The 27,357-nt window shown below is 34.3% G+C and overlaps 1 protein-coding gene across 1 annotated transcript; it reads left to right on the top strand.

Annotated features, from left to right (window-relative positions):
* Window positions 1–358: 358 nt before the first annotated feature.
* TrpRS (Tryptophanyl-tRNA synthetase) lies at window positions 359–25,889 on the top strand. Its single transcript, XM_089640682.1, has 7 exons — window positions 359–677; window positions 1,287–1,355; window positions 3,638–3,797; window positions 13,744–13,926; window positions 15,574–15,751; window positions 22,389–22,595; window positions 24,824–25,889. The coding sequence occupies exons 1-7, from the start codon at window positions 539–541 to the stop codon at window positions 25,124–25,126; spliced, it is 1,239 nt and encodes a 412-aa protein (XP_089496808.1). The 5' UTR covers window positions 359–538; the 3' UTR covers window positions 25,127–25,889.
* The last annotated feature ends 1,468 nt before the right edge of the window (window positions 25,890–27,357 follow it).

Below are 27,357 nucleotides of genomic sequence, written 5' to 3'. Positions count from 1 at the left end.
TGTGGGGTTGAAGGGAGTGCGGAAGGGAAGGACATGGGAAGATGAAGGTTGGGAGGTACCCGGCTATTCAACATTTTAATTCTGTATGGTCGTAATTTCACTAGGGCGATATTGGAAGAATTTGCCACTCTGGAAAGTGCCGCAAATATACTATATATTTTAAATCTGAAAGGACAATATGTTAAGGTTTGGAAATTATTTCTTCTCCAGACGTAAAAAAATGTTAATTTTGAAGCGTGAGGAATCTAACATAGATTTTTCGTACGGCTGATAATTTTCTATACCCGAACTGAACTGAAGTAAGCCACGGTTCGCGGCTTGCGTTTCTGTCATTTCTGTTTTCTGTGGTTGTGTTTGTGGTTGCTGACATCAATTATTTTTTGGTTATGCAGCAGTGCGCAAAAAATATTGAACATTTTGTGAAATGTCAGTTTGTTTAGTGACACGTGGGTAAATATTGGTTCGAAAACGAATAATTCTTCGCAATTCGGAGTAAAACCAGTTGTTTCATTCAAATTCGATCACTTTTCGTGGTAAAATGGGTGACAACGTTTCGCCAGCAGGCGAATTAGAAAAGATGAAACTTAATTCTAATTCGCAAGAAGATGATGACATAGTCGATCCCTGGAATGTAGCTAGCAAATCGAATGCTGGTGTAGATTATGATAAACTAATCAGTAAGTACACTATTTTTATAACTTTTGCTTCTGTGGCAGCTAATCGCAAATTCGTGTTATGGCTGACAGATTCATTTTTCTTTATCCATATGCGTTTGCAAATTCAGGGTTTTGCACGCAATTAAGGTGATTAATGACTAGGATGCGTGAAAAATACATTTCTCGCTGATATTTTAAAATCTAAATGACAAGTGTATTTTTGTAGTAGTTTCCAAAATTGCGCAATAATCCATGCTTGTATATTTAGTAAGCCCTGGGGGGATTAACTTTCAGTTTTACAGAGCTCAATTGGATACTGAGTCAGGCAGATACAATAGCCACTATAGTATTTATAATAATTGCTTTGAAAGTGTTGTGTGAGTAATATAGAATGCAATTCTGTGGTTAAGTCATGATTCAATTTAACGTCATTCTAAGGTTATCGATTTATTGGTACTTTATTGATAAAGAAAACCAATAAGTTTATATCAATATTTTTAAGTCGGGCTTTTTGAAATGATAAATAATTTAGTTGATTATGTTTTTATTATGTCTTTGGACAGTGAATTAAGTACTTATCTGAAAGTTATTATTTTGCACAGCAACCATTGACCATGTTTATTTTTTCAGAGAGGTTTGGCAGCACAAAAGTAGATGATGAGCTGATTGCCCGATTCGAGAAGGTCACAGGAAAACCTGGTAACATACTTTAATTCCAAGATAATACTATAATAAATAAATACTCTCTCTTGTTCATTACTCCATTTTAATGGTTAGAAATATTCTCTATTAATTAACTGTGTTGTATGTATTAAGTTTCAATATTCTTAGAGCATGGGTGGGGAACCGGGGTAAATTACCTTAAATTATTTAAAATACCCTTATTTTGATGTTGCATCATCAAAAATAAATATACAATTTTTTGAAACCAGAAGTGAATATTTAAGTATTTTTATATTTATTATGTAACTCGCGCAGACGTGTGAAAAATTACGGGATATTATAATAGTAGGATTTGTGAAGCTGAAAGTATTTAAAAAATATTGGCCTCAGGATCATTAAAACAATTTATACCAATCATTAATACCTATCAATTTTTTGATAGGGACATCAGCAATTTACCATTCGAATAAACACTGTTAGGCTCAGTTGTTTCGCAGAAATTCACGTGTGACAAAGACATTAAATAGCCAATCATCACCATTTAAAAGGTCCTCCCGTGTAAGTAGTAGGCAATTCAGCTCCTATCAATTTGTAATAAGCTTAACAACATTATTGTTGTCCATTTCTGCTGAACAGAATTTGTTCAAAAGCTGAAACAGACATAGAATTGGCATTTAACGGTGACCCTTCAACTGTTGAAAAAACAAAATGGCGTTGAATTTCTGTGAAACAACCCGTCCTTAGTAAAATTTAAAAATCATTATTCACATTTACATCTATAAAAATGTAAACAAAAGAAATACACATTTCAAACATAGAATTATTATTATAATTTATCAAAAAATTGGGTAGGTATCTACTTTATCGCTTGCATAATTTAATTCTGTAGTTAATACACATGAAGAAAGTTTTAACTTGGTTTTTAATATTATTGTTTTGTATTTTTTAATTCATGCAGTTTACTTTTGGTTCTTGAGTTTTGAGTTTATGATAATTAAATATTTTTATTATTTTATGGCTGTATTATGTATACTCACTTCTACATAATATATACTTACCATACTCTATCAACTCTATACAGCACCGTTTAGTGATTCAATCACCTCAATAGTTTTATGGTTCCAATCTTTTTGCTGTTGTAGAAATTGAAGAAAAATGTTTGCATAGCCGTGGGTGTCCCAAACTTGTATTGGGATTTTTTTCATCAAATTCTGACATGTATACCCTCCAGGTTTTTTCTATTCGGTCCTAAACTGTCAATTATGAAATATTATCCATCTGGCATAACATTAACCCGTGCCGACATGACATAAAAATTTCTTATTGAAATTTTTTACTGGGATGTCTCCCCAAAATGTGTAATATTGAAATTACAATAAAAAATCTATTTTAATTGTATGGATATTTTCTCTCAGAATATTCTTTTTTGCAGTCAGGTTATATCTTTTTGTGTTCCTTTCAGTTGTATCGTTTACAGTCTTAAGCGTGGATACAGTTCTTTTAACTGCCAGAAACGAGGCGTTAGTTTCCCATGAAGAACACTCGTGAAAAAAAATGCCATCAATTTTGAGACGAGGGAACAAGTTCAAGCTTTTGCTCGAAATGAAATCGTCTACTGAAACAAAAGAAATATTACAAAGCATAAAATCTGATTAGATACTTAAAAAGCAGTAAATACCATTTATTACCGTACCTATAATGAACCACCACGTTCTTCTTTTGATGGGATGTTTCGTTTACCAGAGTTAGTTATGTTGTCTTTTGATATGATTTTTCCTTGTCAACCTCCTCATTGAATAGTGACTTCTTCAGCTAGATACCATAGGAATAGAGTAAAATTTTGCAGTGCTGCTTTTGAAATACTTTGGTTCACATGTGCTTCAGAAAGCACAAATCTTGGTAAGGTGCTTTTACAGCCAGTATACACTGAAGCCATGGCTTGACATACAGGATGTCGCAATAAAGAAGCATACGTCTAGCAGAGCTATCTTTTCTTTACTAAAATATACCCTTATTTAAGCTTTGCGATTTCACTAATATTATTTAAACTCAAACAATACGTCTTTTATCAATAAAATGCAAATCAACGTGTAAGCGCGGGGTCACCTAAGTAATCAAGTAATGTCATGTTTCGATGCAAGTCGGCACGGGTTGCCGAAGTCCAAAGGTTGTGAAATTTTTTCTAGGAGCGTTTTGACATAAAACCAAAAAAATTAGAGGGTATGCTTTACAAAAATAATACTTTGAAAATTATGGTATGTACACTAATGTACAGTTAGTTTTCCCCATCCCCTGTCTTATTGACTTTCTTTTTACAGCACATCATTTGTTGAAGCGCGGAGTTTTCTTTTCTCACCGAGATATGCACACTATCCTCACCCTGCACGAGGCCGGGAAACCATTTTACCTCTACACCGGACGAGGACCTTCCTCCGACTCCATGCATCTTGGACATCTCATTCCGTTCCTGTTCACAAAGTAAGATATTAAAGCAACCTGATTTATACCAGTCCATCGAGTATTATTAGATCATACCTATTGTTAAGCTTAACTTGCTCGCAAAAGAGATGTGAGATTATCTCCTTACTAATAAATGTGTTTTAAATTCCACAGAACTGACAAACAACCATTTAGCCAACATTAATTGGTTGTTTATCACTTGTGTAAAATTTAAAACACATTTATTAGTAAGGCTATTACAGACACTAAGGACGGGTTGTTTCGGAGAATTTGAACAATTCTTCAAATTTCAATGTTAATTTTCAGGTTCTGTGAAAGATTTTTTCAAGTTCTGTTTTTATTTCAGTTCTGTCAAGCAACTACCCTATGCTGATATAATAACAGAACTTGAATAGGACTTTCACAGAACCCGGAAATCAACATTGAAATTTGATGATTTGTTCAAATCCTCCGAAACAACCCGTCCTAAGAATAATAAAGTAGTACATTTTTTGATTAAAAATTTGTTGAAGTAGTATTATATTAATTTAGAGGAGTATTTAAAAACACTAGGAATTAATGCTTTAGATGATATATAAACAATATTCATTGATAAATAATATTGATGAAGTATACCTACATATGATATTATGTCCTTATGGTATCTATACATTATATGCAGTTAAATATATCAGCCACACGGAGTAAGTAAGAGACAGCCACCTGTAAGAGCAAGGAGAACAAACCGACTTGTGCAGAGTAGGGAGATGGTGTGGGCGTGTCCCTTTCAGTGATTTGTCTATAGATGAATCTGATAGTCTACAGGCAACTTGCATTGTAGGATCACTATTTAGTATTCGAAAATAAAATCAGTTTGGCTTGATTCTAAAATCGAATATTTTATTACAGTATTTAGTTAGACACTTTTACAAATGTTTTACAGTTTTCTCACAGCAGTAAAAATGAATATGTGAAATAGAGAGTGTATCGAACGCAATGCTACCCAAAGGCCACAAAGCAGCTTTCTGACCATAGATGGATAAGAAAGCTAGTATTTACATCGTATCCCCTCCCCGACCGGCGAGTACTGAGCAAAACGCGCACTGCGGACACAGTATTTACATCGTATACCCTCTCTTTGGCCATCAGCCAATCACCAAAGCACGAAATAGCTAGAAATATTTCTCTTTTCATATATAATTGCGCAAATTAAAGTTAAAGTTAGAATTGTATGAGTCTCGCCGCAGTAATGCTAAATAAAAATATACAGTTTGAAAGGTTGGACCCGTGTCTATGTTGTAAAGTAAGATTGAAATATATAAACAATAATATTAGGTAGTTATAAGGATTTCCTCACACCAATGTGGGCTGATGGCCCACTGATTCAAATTGTACTTTTTATTATAAAAACATTAAAAATGCTAGGGTAAAGCAGTTTTCATGAGATGAAGTGGCGTAAAGAGTACTACTGAATAAATAATTTTAATATTGACTATTAGTCATGTGAAAACACACAAAGCTGCACAAAAATGCACCTCGTTGACATGGGACGGTCGTGACGCGTGCATACAGATCTGTGCACGGCCCTGCTATCCCTTTATGCACTGCGAAAAGCGATCTCAGGCATCTCTCTTCCAACCTCTACTCTGACCGCTTCACTCTAGACTGCTTCTCCCGCTGGAACCACTACAACCGCCTTTGACTTCTGACCTTGCGCTTCCTTGGACTACCGACTTCTCTCTCCTTGGATATACAACATCACAGCAACCGGACCAGGCCCTGAACATAAAGCAGTCAATGTAAAGGACACCGTTACCCTACTTTAGCCAACTTTACTTTTCTGCACAGTGTCTGAATATTTCGATGTGCGTTTGTCGGCGCTCCAGCTCGTCGAAATGATATTCATATTTCATTTTTGGGCATGTTTATCTCTTCTGACGTCAGTGATCAGCCAGCCACCTATGCATGTGTATTACCAACAGTACGCAATCTATGTACAAGCAAGTATCTTAACCCGTTGTTTATTGCGAGGCCCAAATTGTCCCAAATCATCATAATCCTTTACGAGTGCAGGTAACCCATATTGTCCCTCAGCGGTCTTACATTAGTAAAAGTTAGATATCTCTCTTCCTCTTATGCGAACACTTGTGATTTTTTTTGTGTCAGAAAGAGAACAAAATAATGTTTGTTATTGTCTTTGTAATGTAAAAGCTATTTAGCATAGATATTTTACAAATCCGACCCAAAGTGACGGTTTCATTTCGCGCCATTTTCTGACAACGTCGTTTATCTCTTGACAGTTCTACGCAATAGTAAAACAGTTTTTTAGTAAAAAAATAAGTTGAAATGTTCAGGTAAGCAAACTTTTATTTGTTAATAATTATATTGTAGACGTGTTAATGTTATATTTGGTAGATTTTGTAATATTATAATGCAATTAATGTCGTATAGAAAATTAAAAATCTTTAAAATTACGGCAAACACATTTTTGAAATCATCATTACTAATTGAATTCCCTGTATTTGATGAATATCTTTATGCATATCATGGAAACATATATTATCATACAATATACAAGAAAAACATATCATTGTTTCAATCTATTTACAATGTTTTCTACGTTTTTATCAACTCATGCTTCGAAATATTTGGACCAATGTCAAATCGAACGCAAAATCTTGTAGTGATGGCGCGACCTATATCGAATCACTGTGACGGCGATTTTAATTTCGAGCGAGAGCTCGAATAATTTTAATTTGTTATACAATTAATGCTCTTGTATAAATAATTAAACAATAACATATCTTTTACTTGGTGTTTATACATTAGTGTTTATTAAAATATTAATATTATTGTGTATAATAAATACGTAATAACTTTTAATATCAATAATTTATTGGAAAAAAAAAATTTTAACACTGAAATAAAAGGTCTTTGTAAAGATTCTTTTGCTACCAAGATTCAGCGATAGATTATAAAACTCATTATTGTTATAATTATATAAGGAATAACTGGAAATGCGGTAGCGATGCACCTCCACCTACCGAGTTATTGGAGTTTTTGATGGCCGACACCGACCAATACGGCAGCAGCGAAGACGAAGCTGACGGTATTGAGGAAGCGGTTGTCAACCCACTTGAAGTTGAAGTAATTGTATGTTTTTTCTATTTAACACTGCAAATGTGATATTACGGTAAATAATGAAAAATATTCATATAATTGCTTTATTTACAGTCATCTACATGTTTCAAGGAGACGGTGGATATCGGCATGATGCAAATCATATTTGATACCACGGACGACGGTAAGAGTGCTAATAAAATTGATTCTAATAGTAAATCTGGACAATATAAAGCCCATTTTTTTATGAAGATATTTATACTATATTTTTACTTGCTTTCTAATAAATTTGTTATATTTTCAGAATTGATAAGTGATGGCGGTGAAGCTGGCCAGGCGAGCGACAGTCGCCCAGAAGGTTCCTTTATATAAATATATACATATATTTATGAAAATACATATACTGAGTTACGTACGTGCTTTCTAATAATTTATTGTTTTCAGAAATGATCGCAGACGTCAGTGAGGAAGAGGCTGGCCAGGCGAGCGGCAGCCGCGCGGCTGGTACATTTATACAAAATTCTATATACATATATTTATAAAGATATTTATATACATATATGAAGATAATATTTATGTATGTGTGAGTTACGTACTTGCATTCTAATAATTTGTTATGTTTTCAGAAATGATGACAGACGTCAGTGGCGGAGAAGCTGGCCAGGCAAGCGGCAGTCGTGCCGAAGGTACTTTATATATTTATATTTTTTATAATTTGTTTTCATTTTTTTCAAATATTAACAAAATAAGACGTCAGTTGTGTTGCTTATATCTTCTAGCATTATTTTCAGAGTTCCAGTTCCTTGTGCCACTAGAGGTGTCACGGGGGGGACCATCCCGGAGTAGACGTGGCCGCGGAGTCAGACGCGCCCGCGGGAATGGACGTGAAGGCGGAGTAATCGTCCGCGATGCTGCCCAGCAACGCCGCCGGAGGGTACGTCCTGTTGGAGCGGGAGATACCTGGGTATCCGGAGACTTACCGAATGAGGTTTATGGTTCGAATGACCAGGTTCCTCCCGAGCTCTCGGCTTTATCTAAGGCGCAAATCACCCGTGCGGCTCGCGGTGGGCGCATTCGCCAAGCGCGAGGCGCACCGTTGCCAACGCGTTCTAATTATCCGTCAACAGATGGGACAGATGGTGACGAAGTGGATGACCCCCTTTCGGACACCGATGCTCATTTGTTGACTGATGATGGGAACGCACCGGAGTTCTCTTGGGCTGGCATAAGTACATATGTCGGTCAAAGGGAAACGTTTGCGCCCGAGAGGTCAGGGCCTACCGCTGTGTATGGTACTGCGTATGATGCTTTTCGAGCCATATGGACGGATGATATTCTCGATGTTATTGTAGCAGAGACTAACAGATATGCGATGGACGCTCGGCGTCGTGATAGCCTAAGCCTTACATGGAGGAACACTGACAGGGATGAAATATTAATTTTGTTTGCATTTTTCATGATGCTAGGCATTATTCGCATGCCAACACTAAATTCATGTTATTCAACTCATTGGGTGATGAAAACTAGTGTGTTTAGAAAATTACTGACTTTTAAGCGGTACTGTGAGTTGACGAGATGCTTACATTTCAACGACAATGACAGGACGTACACTAGTCCTGAAGACAAGAAACTTTTTAAATTATTGCCTATAATAAATCACTTGAATTTTAAATTTCAAGAACTTTATGTTCCAAGCCAAAACGTTTCAATTGACGAGTCTCTAACATTATGGAAAGGTAAATTGGCTATGAAGCAATATATTAAAACAAAGTCTGCTAAATTCGGAATAAAAACTTTTGAACTTTGTGATTCCGAGACTAGCTATTTGTGGTCGTTCTTTGTGTATACAGGAAAAACAACTGAGCTGACTGATTCGGTACCAGGGGTCTTGAAATCCACATCCACAGTTCTGAGGCTTATTAAACCACTGTTGAATAAGGGTTATACGGTTTGGATGGACAATTGGTTCAATTCTCCTCTACTCGCTAGGTACCTCAAGAGAAATAAGACTGACTGCGTCGGGACATTGCGCACCAATAGGGTCAATGTTCCACCAGAATTTGGTCGTATCAACATGGCGGACGGACATTTTTTCGGTCGGCACGCTGGTGATGTCGCTATACTTTCATGGCAAGACAAAGGCAAGGTGACGACTATATCGACTTATCATGGCGCGGAAATGGAAATTGGACCTTCCAGGGGTAGGCCGAATATATACAAACCAAAGGTTGTTAGAGACTATAACAAATTCATGGGAGGTGTCGACAAAAAAGATCAAATGCTAGAACCCTACTTGATTGAACGCAAGAGATGCCTTAAATGGTACCATAAGCTGTTCAAGCGTCTACTGAACGTGAGTATTCACAATGCTCTTGTGATGTATCGCCACTCATATCCATCGGAGGGAAGCACCTTGATGTTTAGGTCGTCACTGGTTACGGAGTTGGCGGACAAGCACCTCCTGTTGGCACAGCGTCCGGCGCCGAGACGACTAATAGTAAACGACATGTTTTCCAACCCTGCCCGCCTGATCCTTGGTAACCACTTCCTAAAAATCAATTGCATTACTACTGACTCACAGACTGAGACACACGATGACCAACCTCCACCGGTAATAAAGAAACGGCGCTTACGGTGCATTTGGTGTACCAACCGCAACGGAGTTGAAAAAAGAACTATTTATATTTGTGAAATCTGTGAGGTACCACTCTGCATGGTGCCATGTTTTAAATACTATCATACTTGCGTTTAGTTTAAAAAAAAGAGATTCGGGGGAAAAGGAGGAGGGTTCGATCCGTGGAAAATTTTATTAAAAAGTTTTTTGGACTTCTACTTACCAAATATATTACCACAGACCTATTATTAACATCACATTGGTTTTTTTTTTTTTTTTACAGTGAATACCTCACAAGAGTCCCAACTGCTCCCGTCTGGAGCCAGTGAGACTATGGCATCCCCAATTGGGGGATGTTGTGAGGCTGAAGGTAAGTGGGGAAGGGAAAGAGGAAGGTGGGGAAGTACCTGGCTATTCAGATCTAGTCACTAAACACGGCTAAAGCCATTTGGAGCAACGTTTCAATTCTGAATGGTGGTCTTACACCAGGGCGATACTGGTAGTATCTTCCACTCTGGAACGTGCCGCAAATATACTATATATTATTTTAATTAATTAATTGTGAAATAACACAAATTAATCAAATAAAATTTATTTGCGCACGCCGGGTTCGAACCCGCGACCTTCGGAATGGCAGTCCAATGCGTTACCACTGGACTATGCCGGCCGTCAAAAGAAAATGGTAGAGATTAAAGCGATGGTAGAAAAAAATATTTTTGTCTTTTCCAGGAATTTAATCTACAAGTACTATTCTCTTTTGTCTTACGCAATACTAAGGTCGATGGTTTCGCAAGTATGACATATTTAGAGCGGCGACCGTGGTGTGTGCACAAAATAAGCTTGTAGGTTTTGCCAATATAAATACATGAATATTCACGTTGTGTGGACTAGGGTTACAGTGTTTTCTGATTGTCATGACTATATTTTGGTTGATTGATATCATTTGGATGGCTTCTTGTGCGTATATTCCCCTCCCACAGACGGTCCAACCTGATTTGCACATTATAATGCTATATAGTCGTCACTCGACCGCCCGTCAAGATTCTCTTGAGGAACACTTTGTTTGACTGTGTTTTGCAATGTGACTTATAGCTATCGGATAATTAGATATTACCATTGAAATATATAAGAAATGGCCCTGCGATATTTGTCCGGATAGCTTATGTTTCAATAGTTAGTTTTCCGAATCTAGCGGCATAAACATTGCTGAAAACCAATATTTCATTTCATCTTTTTACAGACTTTTTAGGCCTAGTAAATTAACTGAATTTTATCAATCAGGAAGTTGATGTAGGTTCGATTTTATGAGTTTCTTGTTTTGATGGCAAGTTTTGTTAACGCTTTTTAGTCAAGTGTTTTTCTTTATGCAAAAGGTATCAAAACTTTTGGAATTAAACATGTCTTAGGTGTTGACTGCTTTTTGTGTCGTATGTACTTGTCACAAAATCCCAACATAATCAATTTCTTTCTTAGAGTAATTTCACCATTATGAGATCCTTTACTAATATTTTTATGTTCGCTCGAGGTACATCATTGGCTAGATGACGATAACGATCGGTAGCGTTTAGGCGTCACATGCTAAATCAAATTTTGTCCAAACGGAGACTTTTTGACCAAAAACTAAGTTCACCAAGTTATAATTTTTCTTTAATTGTTATCATGGCAAAACTTGAACGTGGCATTCCTTTGCAATGACAAACCAAAAAGTTAATGCTAATATGAACATTTCAAAGAAGTATACCCGAGTCAAATTTTAATTAGAAATTAAATTTATTTTCAAACGAACTCAAAGTTAAAAAGCAAAATAAAATTATAATTCGTAAAACTTCATGATACGGAAAAGTATTCTGATGACAAGAGCAGCCATTTAGCATTACCACAGCCGTTCTGCGTCTGGGCGGCTATGGCTTTACTCATTATTCAAGAATGGTACTGGTTAATATGAACCATCCGAGGATCTTATAATGGTGAAACTTCTCTACTGTTATGATTTTTCATGTACGCTTAGATGATGGAGACACGAATCTATTTTGATCTGCTACAATAACATTCACTCAGGCCGCCAAGACACTGTGCGGTATATTCTGTTCTCACTAAAATTGCCAATGATGATTAATTTTTAACATTAATAATATTTCTTTGTGTATATTTTTGATAAAAACTAAATAATTATTTGTTTTACTTTTATTTTCACTTGCTCCAAAAAAATCAATTTTGGTGTTTCACATCTTGCCAGGCGTTCCGTGATGGCTATTTTTCATTTTTTTTTCATATGGCTCGAATAAATCATACCTTTTTTTAAATTTTGGTATCCTTCGCACAGGACGTCCCGATGGTTATAACGGCTATTTGGTTGTTATCTTATTTTTATGGCTTCTTTCTGTATAACACTGAATGTAACATTTTCAACGTGTTTGTAATCTGTATATATATTTTTTTAAATTTATTTTTGCTATAATATGTATAAATGTAAAGCCAGAATATCTTCATAGTTGGACGGTCAAATCACTACCACGGTATTGTTTCCAGGTAATGTTAAGGAATGTGAATTTATAATTAGTACAATGCCTATCTTTGCTGAAAACACGGCTCCTATGTTGAGATATATTATTATTAAGCTGAAATAAATTATATTTTTACTATAATACTAAATGCTAAATCAATCTTTAGTTTTACTCAGAGTGGCATATATGTATATTTTTAGAGGTGTCAATAATAATATTCTGTATTTTCACAAAAATGTGTAATAATCTTTATCTATTGTTATAATTTACGTGTAATCCATCTCATGTAACTTTTATGTTATTTTATATTGTGTTTCTCTCTTATACATATATTGTATATAATCGATTTGTCAAAAAATAAAATACAATTCCATGATTTTGAACAAAGTTATTGATTTATTTCATAATGTAAAAAGGGCATGATATGTACTGAATACGCACAGCGTGTGTGTTATAACAATGTTGTGCATTGTTTAATTATTCTTCTCTGCCTATCCCTGTGGTGAAATGGTGACGGCGGAGGCATTATAAATAAATAGTTAGATCATTAACGAATTATAATGAAAAAAAAAATTTATTCATCTTATGTACTTATATATTGTTATCTAGGTAAATTTGTAGATCTTCATTATAATTAAAAAAATTACACGTATATAAACGAATTTATAATCAACTTTATGTGAAAAATCTACAACTTACCCCGTTTTCGCACTAGAGTCGATTATGTTTAAAAAATAGCGTACCGCCCATCACTACAAACAACACGAAATGACAGTTGTCTTTGAAATGTTGTCCGTTACGCGTGGTTTATTGTTCGATTCATAATAATTTGCCTTTAGGTTTTGAAATTCGTTTTATTATATTTCGAACTCAATTAAACAATAAGTTGTAATATGTTCTATGTATTATTGAATTTGTTCTATATATTAATGTATATCTTATTCGTGAACGCGTTACGAAGTGTTTATAACTAGGTGAAATTTTAGAGATTTATCCGAGACCTGTTCAAAATTGATAAAAAAATGGTTGAATTTTACAAGACACTAACAAAAATTATATAAATTCATTAAATAAATGCCTCAGGATTATGTGAATCGCAAAGTTTTCCAGAAATGATCCATAAATACTTATGAAAACCGCGTTAAAATATATGGTATTTTAGCAAGCAAATATTTTTATGTTGAAAAAAGGTTACTCTTTGATACGTAATAAAAAAAATAAAGTGTATTGACAAGATAAAAAGTGAAGTGATAGTTTTATTGCAAATTTTCTTATCAAAAATAATGTATTTTGAAATTGTGAAGTTTCATAGATTTTTCATACGTTTTACGGAGTAATACACAGGTATGTTTTTTTAAACCCATAATACTTTTTAAATTTCAAAGTATATCTATTTAGAAATAAAAATGTTTATTTATAATAAACACGTCTGAAAGGTTATTTTACCTAGTTTTTAGTTCAGTTTTTGTTTTTGAAAAATGATCAATATTAACTTATAGAGAAGAACATGTATACCACACGGGAACAATTGGGAATTTCGCGCGCGAAAGTACGTTTGCCCAAGACTTCCTAAGTAATAATAACCATTATCTGAAGGGTTAATGACGCAGTCCCGATATTATTACATTTAAACAGAATTTTTAATCGAGTAGTTCTTGTATGAAAGGTAATAAAGTAAATCAGGGCTGTCCATAATACCAGGTATCATATTTTGTAATATATTAGTATATTACTTTCCTATCTCCAGGTGGCTGCAGGATGTCTTCGATGTACCCCTGGTGATTCAACTGACAGATGATGAGAAGGCGCTCTGGAAGGATATGACTGTGGAGAAATCCATGCAGATGGGTTTGGACAATGCCAAAGACATCATCGCAGTCGGCTTTGATATTGAGAAGACATTCTTATTCAGTGACCTGACCTACATTGGGTAAATTATATAACATATTGCCTGAGGTGGCAATAGCCATGTTTTGTCACCAGATCTGAATGTTCCGGTACTTCCCAACTTCCTCCCATCTCCTTCCCCTCTCTTCAGGCTCACAACCTGCCCGGATTGGGGCTTTTGTAGAAAACTGCTCATTGATTTAGGTGAACCTTGGAAACTGTTGAAGGACTCTAATCCATGCAATATCAATGTAATATATTTATGTACTAATGTATGAAGAATGAAATGACAAATGTAAGTAAGTCTAAATAAAGTCATGGTGTGTGAAAGAGAGAGTACGAAAACAGTATGCAATATAGTTGTGAATGAGGAATACTTGGAGCAGGTGGATGAGTTTGTGTATTTAGGGAGAAAGCTTACGAGAGATGGGAAGGCCGACAGAGATATTGAAAGAAGGGTAAATGCAGGTAACTCCATTAATAGAGGACTGAATGCAGTTGGCGCTAATAAAAATTTGTCCAAAGAAGTGAAGCTATCAGTCCACAATGGAGTGCTGGTACCTACCCTGATGTACGGAAGTGAGGCATATAACTGGCAGAGAAAGGATGAAAGTAGACTGAATGCTGTAGAAATCCCTGAGGCGTATGTGGGGTAAAACCGTGTATGATCATGTGAGAAATGTGGAGATCCGCAAAGAGTGCAAGGCTGATGTAAGCATAATGAGTAAGATTAAGAAAGGGACGCTTAGATGGTTTGAGCAAGTAGAGTGAATAAGCAAAGAAAGGAGTGTAAGGAGAATATACAAAGCAAATGTGAATGGTAGCAGAAGTCGGGGATGCCCGAGGAAGACATGGCACTACCGAGTGAATCGGATTCTTGAGTCGGGCCATGTCAAGAGTCAGAATAATAGAAGAGTATGAATGATGCGGTCCGTCCTCTCTGCCTACCCCTGCGGCTAAACGGCGTGATGGTTAGTGAGTTAGTTAGTTGTCACTTACATAGAATATAGAATAACCCAAGAAGTGCCTTGTGGGCTTGTTTCGTGATCCAAGTATTTGCCTAATCGAGGCTTTGATTTCCAATACAAAACTGTGTTACATTAACATTACATTAACGTTACATTAACGTTACATTAGCGTTACATTAACATTACATTAACATTACATTGACATTACATTAAGATTATATTAACATTACATTGACATTAAATTGACATTACATTGACATTAAATTGACATTACACTATCATTACATTGACATTACATTGACATTACATTGGCATTACATTGACATTACATTGACATTACATTAAGATTACATAAATATTACATTAACATTACATTACATTGACGTTACTTTGACATTACGTTGACATTACATTGACATTACATTAACATTACATTAACATTACATTACTGTCACTTTAATGTTACATTACTTAACATTATGTTAACAATACAATAACATTACATTACAATTATGTTAACATTAATCTAACATTATACTAATATTACACTAACATTACTAGCTGATGAGCTACTACAGCAAAGAATTTCTTCCGTTTAACTGGCCTTTTGGAATTATCTACATATTACATAGTTGTAAATGCACTAATAAAATGTAGTTTATGTGGGTCTGACCGATATTTATATCTTATTAAATTTGGGTTTTTTTTTTTTCTTTTCTCAGACAGTGCCCAGAATTCTACAGAAATATGGTGAGGATACAGAAGTGTGTGACGTTTAACCAGGTGAAGGGAATATTTGGCTTCGGAGACTCAGACATTATTGGAAAAATTACCTTTCCCTCAATTCAGGCCGCTCCCGCTTTCTCCACCAGTTTTCCAATGATATTCAATGACAAAAAGGTAAACTTAACCTAATTTAAGAATTTTTCCTTGTAAATATTATAATTATCCCAAAAATTCTTGTTACGTCTTCACTTGTAAGTAGCTGTTCATTGAACAGATAGTCCCTAGAAGTAGTGTGATTTAAAATAAATAAACTATGCACAAGAATACAAACTGTCCCCAATCATTGGTGTATGTTGTGAGGGATTGGCTATTCAGATCTGGTCACCAAACATTACGGCTTTAGCCATTTTAATCAACGTTTATATTTTGAATGGCGGTCTTTCACCGAGGTGATATTGAAAGTATCTATCACTATGATGCCACTGATCTGTCACATCTATTACTTAAACGTCAAACAGTGAATATGTCAAAATTTTAGCTCCTATAAAAACCCAGAAAACTATGTGTAAAGCGTGATATTAGCGAAATCCGACTTCTAATATCAAATTCGAACATACAATATCAGTTTCATGGATAATTTTGCCTAAAACAGTGCCTAAAAGTGATAAAAAACTAAAATAAACACCACTTCTGGTAATCGCCGTGACACTTCGATATCGTAAAAAAACTAGGTGTTAAATGTGATATCTGTGAAATCCCACGTAAAAATCAAATTTAAATAACAACTATCGTCTAAATACAGTGCGCAAAAGTTTTAAATAACTTAACACAGTTAGATTAGTGCAAATCGCCGTTACGCTGTGTCTTTTTGCCAGATTAAATTGTCAAATCATTGATACCAACAACACCAACGGAAACGAAAGTTACTGTGAAAAAACAATTAAACTTAAACCAAACTTAAATAAAACTATAATAAAAAATAAAAAGAAATTATTATCATTTATAACTTTGAAATAATAAAAACTTTAAAAAATAAAAATAAAAGCACTCCAGTGACATCTATTGACACAAACTCAAAGCTAACAACAATAATCATACTTACGCCATCTGTCAATTAATCCTAGTGCCATTCAATAATAATTATTGAGAAACATATTTCTATGGGAGGTGCAGACCGGCAAAGACTATTTTTATTTTGAATTTGAATATTTCACACCAACAAAATGCCTAACGTCGATTCTCCAATGAATGAAGCCAACCCATTTGGGACATCTAGTCTAACGCCAAGATCGCCTAATCAAAGTAAAAGAAGGAATCGTGCCGTACGCACAACATCTGAGGTTGCGTCTGATCCTGAAGATTACACTACAAGCCCGAAAAAATCAGGGGAAATTAGTGATGATTCATTACAATTGGATCCTATATTTACTAACAACAGAAATGCAATGACAACAGTAAGAAAATATCTTAATACAATAAAAACAACGATTATTGAATGTAAAGGAAAGATATCTGTAATACAAAAAGAAACTATTTATGTTGTTATGGAAAACTTATTTGATTTCGTCGGCCATATGAACACGGAAATGTCTGAAATGAGGGGAGAGTTAAAAAATCTACGACCACTGGCCAAGCATATTTGTGAGATCAAAGAATTAATTATTAAAGAAAATAAAGCTGTCACAACTAAAATTGACAAAAATATTGAAGATATTAAAATAAATGCGGAAATAAAATCGTATGCGGAAATAACAAGAAATGACAAAAATAATGTGGAACCACCAAACTGCAAAAAACATGAACCAATAGTCATTGTTAAGCCGAAAGATAAACAACAAAAAAATACAGTTACAAAGGATGAAATAAAACAAAATATAGATCCAGTTAATTTCGGTGTCACCGGAATAAGAAATTTTAAACAAGGAGCAGTAATCGTAGAATGCAAAAATACAGCTGCAACAAAGAAGATGGAGGAGCAAATAATCTCAAAGATGGGAGGAAAATATGTCGTGAATACACCTAAACCTAAGAATCCTAAACTAAAAATCATTGGTTTAACAGATAAATTCACTCCGGAAGAAATTGTATCGAAAATTAAAATGCAAAATGATTACCTCGAAACAATTGAATCAAAAATTGAAATAAAATTTATAAAAGAAGTCAAAACGAAACGAGGTGACGTTAACTACATCATTTTCGCGGAAGTTGACGGAAAAACATACCATAGAATGTTACAAGAAGGCAGAGTAAATATTGGATGGGATAGATGTCGAGTATTCGACAACATTTCACTTTTAAAGTGTTACAAGTGCAATGGCTACATGCACAAATCACAAGATTGTAGAAATGAAAAAGCATGCACTCGTTGTTCCGGAACACATGACGACGACAGTGAAAACTGTCAAAACGACATCCAATGCATTAACTGCAAGAAAATGAATGATCGACTAAAATTACAACTGCCAACTGACCATTTTGCTTGGAGTGATGAATGTTCTGTGCACATGAGAAAAATTGAAGCGGAAAAAAAGAAAATTGATTTTTTATGTCACTAAAGACCTGCTCTATGGTAAACAGTAACATAAAATTATCTTCGGACAACCAATCAGATAACGAAGAGAGTTTTTACATCCATAACATACAAAGTTCGCCTGCTCACCATGAAGAGTTATCCGCCAGAGCCGGAAAAACCATCAATATAATGCATCAAAATGTACAATGCATTCGAAATAAAATCTTAGAATTAGAAAATATTTTGTGTGAAAAAAATATCGACGTTTTTTGTGCTAGCGAACACTGGTTACAAAAGGGTGAAGCGACATCTATCAATTTTAAGGGCTATAAATTAGGTTCAATTTTTTGTCGAGAGAGCCATATTCATGGAGGTGTCTGCATTTACCTAAACGAAAACATTGCTTTTACAGAACTAGAAAGTGTTAAACAAATAACGAAAGAATTTGTATTTGAATGTGTTGGTATTGAAATCCCAAAGCTTAAAATGATAATTTGTACAGTTTACTATAATGACTCTGATATAAATATTTTTTTTGAACAACTTGAACTATTATTAAACAAAATTTGCAAAAACAACAAAAAACAAATAATACTCTGCGGTGACTTAAATATTGATACAAGCTACAAGAACAAAAACGCAGATTCACTCAAAAACACACTAAAATCTCACAACATACGCTTGATTATTGATAAACCTACTCGTATACAAGGAAATAAAAAAAGTATAATTGATCATATAGGTACAAATATATCAAAAAGCTCTTACACATGGGAAGTCACAGAATTAGCTGTATCAGATCATATGGCACAGTTAATGCACGTAAAAACAGAATATAATATAAACCAAACGTGGTATACAAAAAAACAATTATTTAACACAGAAAACACAAACATTTTTAACAATTACATATCGTGTATATGTTGGGAACCACTGAAATCCTTTGAATCCATTCATGACAGCTACGAATACTTCATTAATGAAATAAATAATGGTATGAAGCTTTGTTTCCCCTTTAAACAGTATAAATATCCCCAAAAACGCAAAATAAATTGGGTAACGACTGGTATTAAGATATCTATTAAACAAAAAAGACATCTGTACATGAAACAAAAAAACACAAATGACCTCACAATCATAAACAATTACAAACAATACAAAAAAATTCTCAGTAAAGTAAAACAGGTAGCTAAACGGAATTACAATAGTAAACGAATTCAAAATGCGCAAAATAAAACCAAAACATCGTGGAACATAATAAAAGAGAACTCAAATAATTCTAATTCTAAAAGTAAACCAAAAATCTGTCTTAAAATAAATGATAACCTGGTATCAGAACCAAAAAACATTGCAAATGAATTTAACATTTTCTTTGCACCACCGCCACCACCACAAAACACATCTCTACATCCACAATCTGCCAAAACAGTCAAAAACAAACAGTCGCGATCATTCTTTATAACGCCTGTAAACAGGGAGGAAATTATTAAAATCATCGTAAAACTGAAAAATAAAAGCAGTGTCGGCACTGACAAAATCCCTATAAAAATTATAAAAGCATGTGCAGAAGCGTTAAGTTACCCGTTGGAAATATTAATTAACAAATCTTTTGAATCAGGAACCTTCCCAGAACAATTAAAACAATCTATTATTGTACCTTTGTATAAGAAGGGTCCTAAACAGGAAATCTCAAACTACAGACCGATATCCTTATTACCAAACTTTTCAAAAATATTTGAAAGAGCCATGTACAATCGCATTTATAACTTTCTCGAAAACTTTGAGATAATATGTCCACAACAATTTGGATTCCGTAAAGGCCGTTCAACAACACAGGCAGTTTTCAATTTTTTGAACAAAATTCTAGAAAATATTAATATTAGTAAAAAAACTGTAGGTATCTTTCTCGACCTCTCAAAAGCATTCGACAATGTTGATCATGAGCTTCTTCTAACTAAACTTGAACATGTGGGTATTAGAGGTCTAGCATTAAAATGGTTTGAATCGTACTTAAAAAATCGTCAGCAGAAAGTTCAAATTTCAAATATCAATGAAAAAATGGTCCAGTACATGGTAGAATCCAAATGGAGAACAATAAACAAGGGTGTGCCACAAGGAAGCATTCTTGGGCCTCTCCTCTTCCTTATCTATATAAACGAACTTCCAATAATTGCTGGCACAGAATGTTCAATGTTTGCTGATGACACCGCTTTGTTGTTTGAATGTAATGGAGACGTTGACGAATTTAACAAACAAGTTAACGAGACTTGCCAATTCATAGCAAACTGGCTGTTATCGCAACATCTATCACTCAACACAAACAAAACCCAAATTTTAAAATTTTGTCCAGTGCAAGCTACACCTATAAATATAAATGTAAACATTAATAATAATATTATCGAACCTTCCCAAACCTGTTCACTACTGGGAATGGAATTAGATATAAACATAAACTGGAAAGAACATGTCTCAAAAATTGTAGCAAAAATCAGTAGTTTTTCTTATGTTCTGGGTACCTTAAGAAAAATATTAAACACCGAATCAGTAATAGCCGCATACTATGGTTATGTATACTCAATAATAAAATACGGTATTATTTTTTGGGGAAACTCGGTAAACGCTAAAGATGTTTTCATCATACAAAAGAGATGCATAAGAAAAATTACAAACTCTGATCGTTTAGATTCATGTAGACCTATGTTTAAAAATCTGAAAATTCTGACAGTCACAGACATATATATATTGGAGTTATGCATGTTAGTGCGATCATCTACAGACAAGTTCCCACTAAAAAACTCAACACATAAATACGCTACAAGGCTCACAGAAAACTTACTAATACCAAAAGCAAACAAAACAATATTCCAAAAAGGACCATACTACATGGCCATTAAAGTATATAACAACCTTCCACATAACATTAAACAAATACAAGATACACACAAATTCAAAACGTTACTAAACACTTTCCTTGTTAATAAATGTCACTACACGTTGAGTGAATACCTCACGTAAATGAAACACCTATTTTTATTGGTATATATATTTGTATTTTTTTATTTTTTCATTGGTATATTGTTATTATTTTATCTGTATAAACATTGTAATTAAATAAATGTGGTTAGCTGGAAGAAATGGGGTCTACCCATAAGCTATACCTTTTGTAATTTTAATTTTACAATAAATAATTTTTGATTTGATTTGATTTGATTTGATTTGATCTAAGTCAATTTGAAAGAAAATGATTGTCGCCGATTAGCATAAGACCACTCGACTCCTACGGCTCAGACAGTCCAATTAAATTGATTGTATATTCAAGAAAGAATTGTTTAACCACTCAGAACATTAGAACGTCAAAAGACGTAAATATGATAATAGCGGTCAAGACATTAGAACGTCTTTTCACGTAAATGCGCGAGATTTTACAAAAATTGATTTATTTCCATCACTAGTATACGGATTGCCATGATTTAAAAAACAGAGTATCGATAATGAATAACGCTACGCGTCTGTATTCAAGAATATCTATGGAACGTAGAGGTGCGTTATCTAAGCCGATTGAAACTGTCAAGATGTTCGTTAATAATTTATTGCGTTTCTAAATAATTTATTAAAAATATTTTAGTTTGGACGGTTAATATTTTGAGGTGACTAATAGTTTTTAAATATATTTCTTCAATATATAAAGTGTTATTCCTTTATGCTACTTAGAAAAAAGTACATTTTTCAAGGCTTTGAAATAATGGTAAGCGATTTTTACATATTTTTGACGTTTTCACAAAATGTATATTTAGAAACGCAAATATTTACGTATAACACAATGCGATAGTGGATTTCATAATCTTTCCAAAACATTTTTTAGAATGAGGCTACGTTTCCCAAAACGTGAGTTATGAAGATTTTAGTACAAAAATTATCACGTTCTGACAGTTCTCAAAGGGACACATAATAAATAAAATTCTATGTCTGATAGGTTAACCAATCTTGCCTGAAGCAAGGAAAAATTGAGCTTGCTTTTGACACACGGACACGCCTACAACACACTTCTGCATATATCAGTTTATCTCTTCATTGAGCTAGTTATTAAAGCCACTACTTACGAATGAATTGGAGTAAAGTTCAGAAAACCAGCCTTAACGAAGTCCTCGTTTTTACCGCCAGTGGTGAAAGCAGCTCTGCTGCACACTGGTGGTAGGACGGCGAATGAGTGTTAATGAAGTTCCTCTTACATAAAAAAAATATAATGTACACATACTTCCAAATTTAAATATAAATAATTCTTGTGATAATAATTTCCAGCTACCGGTCCTAATCCCCTGCGCCATAGACCAAGACCCGTATTTCCGCATGACGCGCGACGTGTCGGCTCGCCTCAAGTTCCCCAAGCCGGCACTGCTGCATTCCACCTTCCTGCCGGCGCTGCAGGGTGCGCAGACCAAGATGTCCGCCAGCGATGTCAATGCCGCCATCTTCCTCAACGACACACCCAAACAGATTAAGAATAAGGTGAATTATTATAATATTTTTTTTACCTCTTTTCATAACTTTCAGGTACTTTTTCAACAGGGTGTGTGCATTAACATAACAAGAGTTATACATGAGATAACGCAAAATCCAAATCATTTTGTCGTGCTGGAGACAATCCACGTGACAATCATTTTGACACCAGGAAGGTTCCAGCATTTCTTGAATAAACCACAACATCAGTTATATTCTGACCGCTGTCAAGAGCTCGTCGAATAACTAGATCTTGCGCAGAAAAGTAAAGCCCGCTAAAGTAAGGTAACGGTTTGCAGCACAGTCCGTGGTGGGATTTTTCTGTGCAGGTTCTGAATGTTCATTTTTAACTGAACCATTTACAAATCATGTTGTGTAGCGACGCAAAAATGAGTTAGGTGAGTAAATTATAACACATTTGTAAATGGGTTTAACTAAATACTGTAACAAATTATTGAATTTTGGAAACACGCTGAACTTTTATCACCCGATATGGGATTCTCAAATACGTTTATTTCAAAGCGAGAAATGCACGCGCCATTGTAAGAAGGACCAGTAAATTGTAATCACATTTTATTTTCGAAGATTAAATATTTGTATTTACTACAAATGCGAATTGCCTTTAAACTCTCATTTATTTACAAATCTTTAAAAGGGTGACTCACATGTCACCTCTCCGCTACGCGCTACTTGGTTTGTTCCGCTCAACTTTATGTGCCCGTCTATGGTTTTCTTGGTCTGTGGTCTCGATTAATAGTCTCCTGCCGTTTTTCTCCGATTCGTCAAAGTCGTTGACAGAATATGAGAGCCTCAGGTTTAAGTTCTGGTATAGATTGTGTGTTTTATTTCTTTCATATGTAGTTCTAGTAAGTACTTGCTACACATTTAAATCTTGTTTTCGTGAAGTTTCTTTATAAAATTATAAATTTCTAAAAGAAATACAAACATGTATCTTCGTTTTTCATGCAATACCATGACTTTGACAAGAAATAAATTATTGTTCAGGAAAGAGTAAAAATCCCCAACACTTATGCAGTATAAATTATTATCCATGGAAGGGATGTTACAGAAATATTATCAAAAAGATAAATTTTTAACAAATTTTCGGCACTATGTGTATACTCTGATAAAATTACCACTAATCGAATGCTATAAAAATATCAGTTTTGGAAAATTTGTCAGTTTCCTGGTATTGCATGCCAAACGATGATAATATGTTTTTATTAATAATCACTATGTAAGAGAAATGAAATCATTGAATCAGGGTTTTTCCCTTTTATCATGAATTTAATTATCTCTTTATCAATTTGCTTGAATACGGAGGGTTTTGACCAGGATAATCTAAATTTAATTACCTCACATACTCACATTTTCATATATGAAATCATAAATATAAATATCAATGCTGCAACAATTTATAACATTTCTAATGTATTGCAACCACAAGTTCAAACAAATTTTATTCAGAATTTAATTTAATTAGTTAATTAATTCGTTTTAACAGGATGGGGACAGATCCCATTTTCTAAATGGCTTTTCCAACCTTCAGGCTAATTTGTTCGCTTTTAGAAACAACTCGTATGGTCTTATAGAAACTGTGTCTTCCTTAAAGCTCCTTCCGAGCGTATTTCAAGATCAGTTTTTAGTTTTCGGATATGTTCAAGAATATTCCATTCATTTGGATTTTATTGCAAAGCGGAAATACTCCGACCTTCTGACAGAATATGGCTGAGGCTTGAGAAGTTAAGCATTTTTAGTGAATTATGTATAGTTAGCTAAATCAGTTAGTTTCAAATGATCTGGCTTCCCACCCAGGCTTTGTGGGTTCAATTCTCAATTTTCCACTTGAAATGATTGTAGTTGGAGTTTTTCAAATATTTTCAGGTTATTTGTAACCCGGGAATGTTTGTCTTTCTTTAAAAAATAAATATTTGACATATTTGTAAATATTTGCAATAATTATGTATAGCGATGCAAATGAAGAAATGTGCATGATTTGACATTTTCTCATTTCGTGAGACAAAAAATGTTCTTATAAAAGATTTTTCAGCCACCAATATGTGAAATCATAAATTTATTTATCGATTTGTGCTGCGTTGTCGAAACTTTTTTCAACATTTGTGACAATCTTCTATTAAAATTACTACATCGCTAACATGAATTATTGTATATCATCCTTATTACTTTCCATCAATTTGACCAAAGCAAGAAACAACTAACTTGTAATTTTATTGCAGATCAACAAATACGCATTCTCCGGCGGTCAAGCCACCGTGGAAGAACACAGGCTGAAGGGAGGCAACCCGGACGTGGACATTTCCTACCAATATCTGTCCTTCTTCCTTGAAGATGACGCCAAACTGGCAGAAGTTAGAGCTCAGTACTTGTCTGGAGAGATGCTGACCGGGGAACTGAAGAAGGCCGCGATAGACCTTATAACTCCCATCATCACAGACTACCAAGAAAGGCGGTCTAAAGTCACCGATCAGGTCTTAGAAGCTTTCATGAAACCGAGGAAGTTAAAATTTGACTACAAATAGATAACAAAGTCTAACATAATATTCGATACAAGTTGATCTAGAGTAATTTAAGTTCTGCTTCTGTGTTTATGTTGGAAATAAAATTTCACTGATTATGTATAGGTATCGCAGTCAGAGTTGACGCCAACACGGTACAGAAGCATTGCATACAGCGTATATAAAATTTGTTACAAGTGTACACATATGCAATAATACACACAATTCTAAGTATTGTGTTGCTCGCCTCAACTCTAATTGTGCGACCTATAATTTTGTTTTGTCACTTTTGCAAGATGAAAAATTTTAGGCATAAAATTGCAGACAAAATGAATATGATATTTTTATGATGCCTTTCCTTTTATTTGAGAGTTTTTAAATGACATCTTTTAATCTGAATTGTGATGAGTAGAGAATGACTACAGAAAACTGTGATTAATGCATGTATTGAGGTTATAATATCTGATTAATTATAATAATATGTAGTTGATTTGCATCAGTGGTAAAGTATAGTTTTCTAATGGTTTTTGTTAACTAATATCCTCATAATATGCATTTTTCTGTGTTAGAATAACATTTAATTTCTTTTATGTCAAGATTCCTTTAAGTTGCGATGTGCAGCACACTTGTACTATGCGCATAACGCAAATTCTGATAGACTTGTCTCCCTTCCAAGACTCAGGTGTAGTATTCAGCCAGTAAGTCATATCTCATCATACTTTTTGTTGTTGTTTGTTTTTGGGGTGTTATGCCGTGTTGCGCTAACTCCTTCTTTAGCCGACGTTTCGGACAGCGTTGCAGTGTCCATCATCAGGGCAGATCCGGTAGATCCGAAGATGTGTGATCTACCGGATCTGCCCTGATGATGGACACTGCAACGCTGTCCGAAACGTCGGCTAAAGAAGGAGTTAGCGCAACACGGCATAACACCCCTAAAACAAACAACAAAAATGCTTTTGGCCGTGAGAATCTAAAAACTTACCTCTCATCATACTCAATGGATTTTATGTTATAGATCACTTCACAATGTCTTACTAAATCTATTAGTTGTTCATCTCCCATTTAAACAATGAAATGTGCTTTTAAATGTCAAATCTCAAAACTTAAACGTCAAATCGACTGACACTTTACATATCGTCATTGCGCTTGCAACACCAGCTATATTTTACCAAATTTTACAGAGGAAGCTAGAAGCTTCCCATTTATGTATTCAAATGCGTCAACAAAAATTTTTGAATGAGTATTGTGCGATAACGGTTAATCCGAATCCGTTATTTTTTAGAATTTTTTGGTGTAAAAAAACGTTTTGTAGAAATCTGGCACAGCCGTTTTTGCAAGCGCAACGACTATATGAAAGATCTAGGATTGCTTTGCATGTAACAAAGTGTGTTTCTAAAGAATCTATTTACATATAAAACGTATGGATTGTAAGTTATCTAGATGTCTTAATGCATTGCATAAGTATGTTGCGTCCGTGGGTTCAGTGTGTCCTTATCTTTATGCAATTATGCATTTAATTAGATCAATTGTAGAAAAATTTAACCTTACGCGGCTGTCGCATGTGTGATCCATGGAGTTTCATTAAAACACATACACTGCGTCAAAATGTGATGCATGATGAGATAGATTATGTTGAAAAGGCAGCGTTGTAAAGGTTAACACATTTATTTTAGTTAATTGATTCATTGATACAGATTGTAAAATTCTAATATTCTGCAGATATCTACCTCTTTGCTTGTTTGTTAACTTTTTGATCGCCGATGCAAAATTTTCGCTGTGCGCCAAACTGAATCTATTTTCGTAATAACTTTTTTTTACAAAATTATGTTTTTGTAAATTGTACTGTCTTATATATTTATATAAATAGTAAATAATCTCACATAAGTAGTTTCCCAAGAATATCTAGTTATATTCAGAGAAAAGATTTTTTAATAGAATCCTTAAGGATACGCTGGCGAACAAGAGGTTAAAGAGTAATTTATTAAATAAAAATTATTGTATTGTGTAATGCAAACTTGGCTATGGGAGCACCAATTTTTTTTAATTAAAACGCTTTCTTCTCTCAAAAACAATGCTCAACATCTGTTGAAAGTTGCTCGCACCAAAAAGACTTTGCTTAAAATATTAATTATTGTTAGAGAAAACAAATACATCATTATGTAATAAAATTGTTAAACATATTTCACAATGTTTTGTGATAAGTAAAACAAATCTATTTCACACGCATATATTTAACAAAATCATGTCTTCATTGA

Source organism: Hesperophylax consimilis, chromosome 16 (genome assembly GCF_061612785.1).
Source record: "Hesperophylax consimilis isolate HC1 chromosome 16, BYU_Hcon_1.0, whole genome shotgun sequence".
Classification (NCBI taxonomy): domain Eukaryota; kingdom Metazoa; phylum Arthropoda; class Insecta; order Trichoptera; family Limnephilidae; genus Hesperophylax; species Hesperophylax consimilis.
Note: the sequence above shows the minus strand (reverse complement) of the source record. Positions and strands in the feature narration are given on the sequence as shown.

Coding starts and splice junctions, on each gene's coding strand:
- TrpRS (XM_089640682.1), top strand. CDS start 539: ATGGGTGACAACGTTTCGCCAGCAGGCGAATTAGAAAAGATGAAACTT. Junction 3,798..13,743: donor ATTCCGTTCCTGTTCACAAA/GTAAGATATTAA, acceptor TCCTATCTCCAG/GTGGCTGCAGGATGTCTTCG. Junction 15,752..22,388: donor TGATATTCAATGACAAAAAG/GTAAACTTAACC, acceptor AATAATTTCCAG/CTACCGGTCCTAATCCCCTG.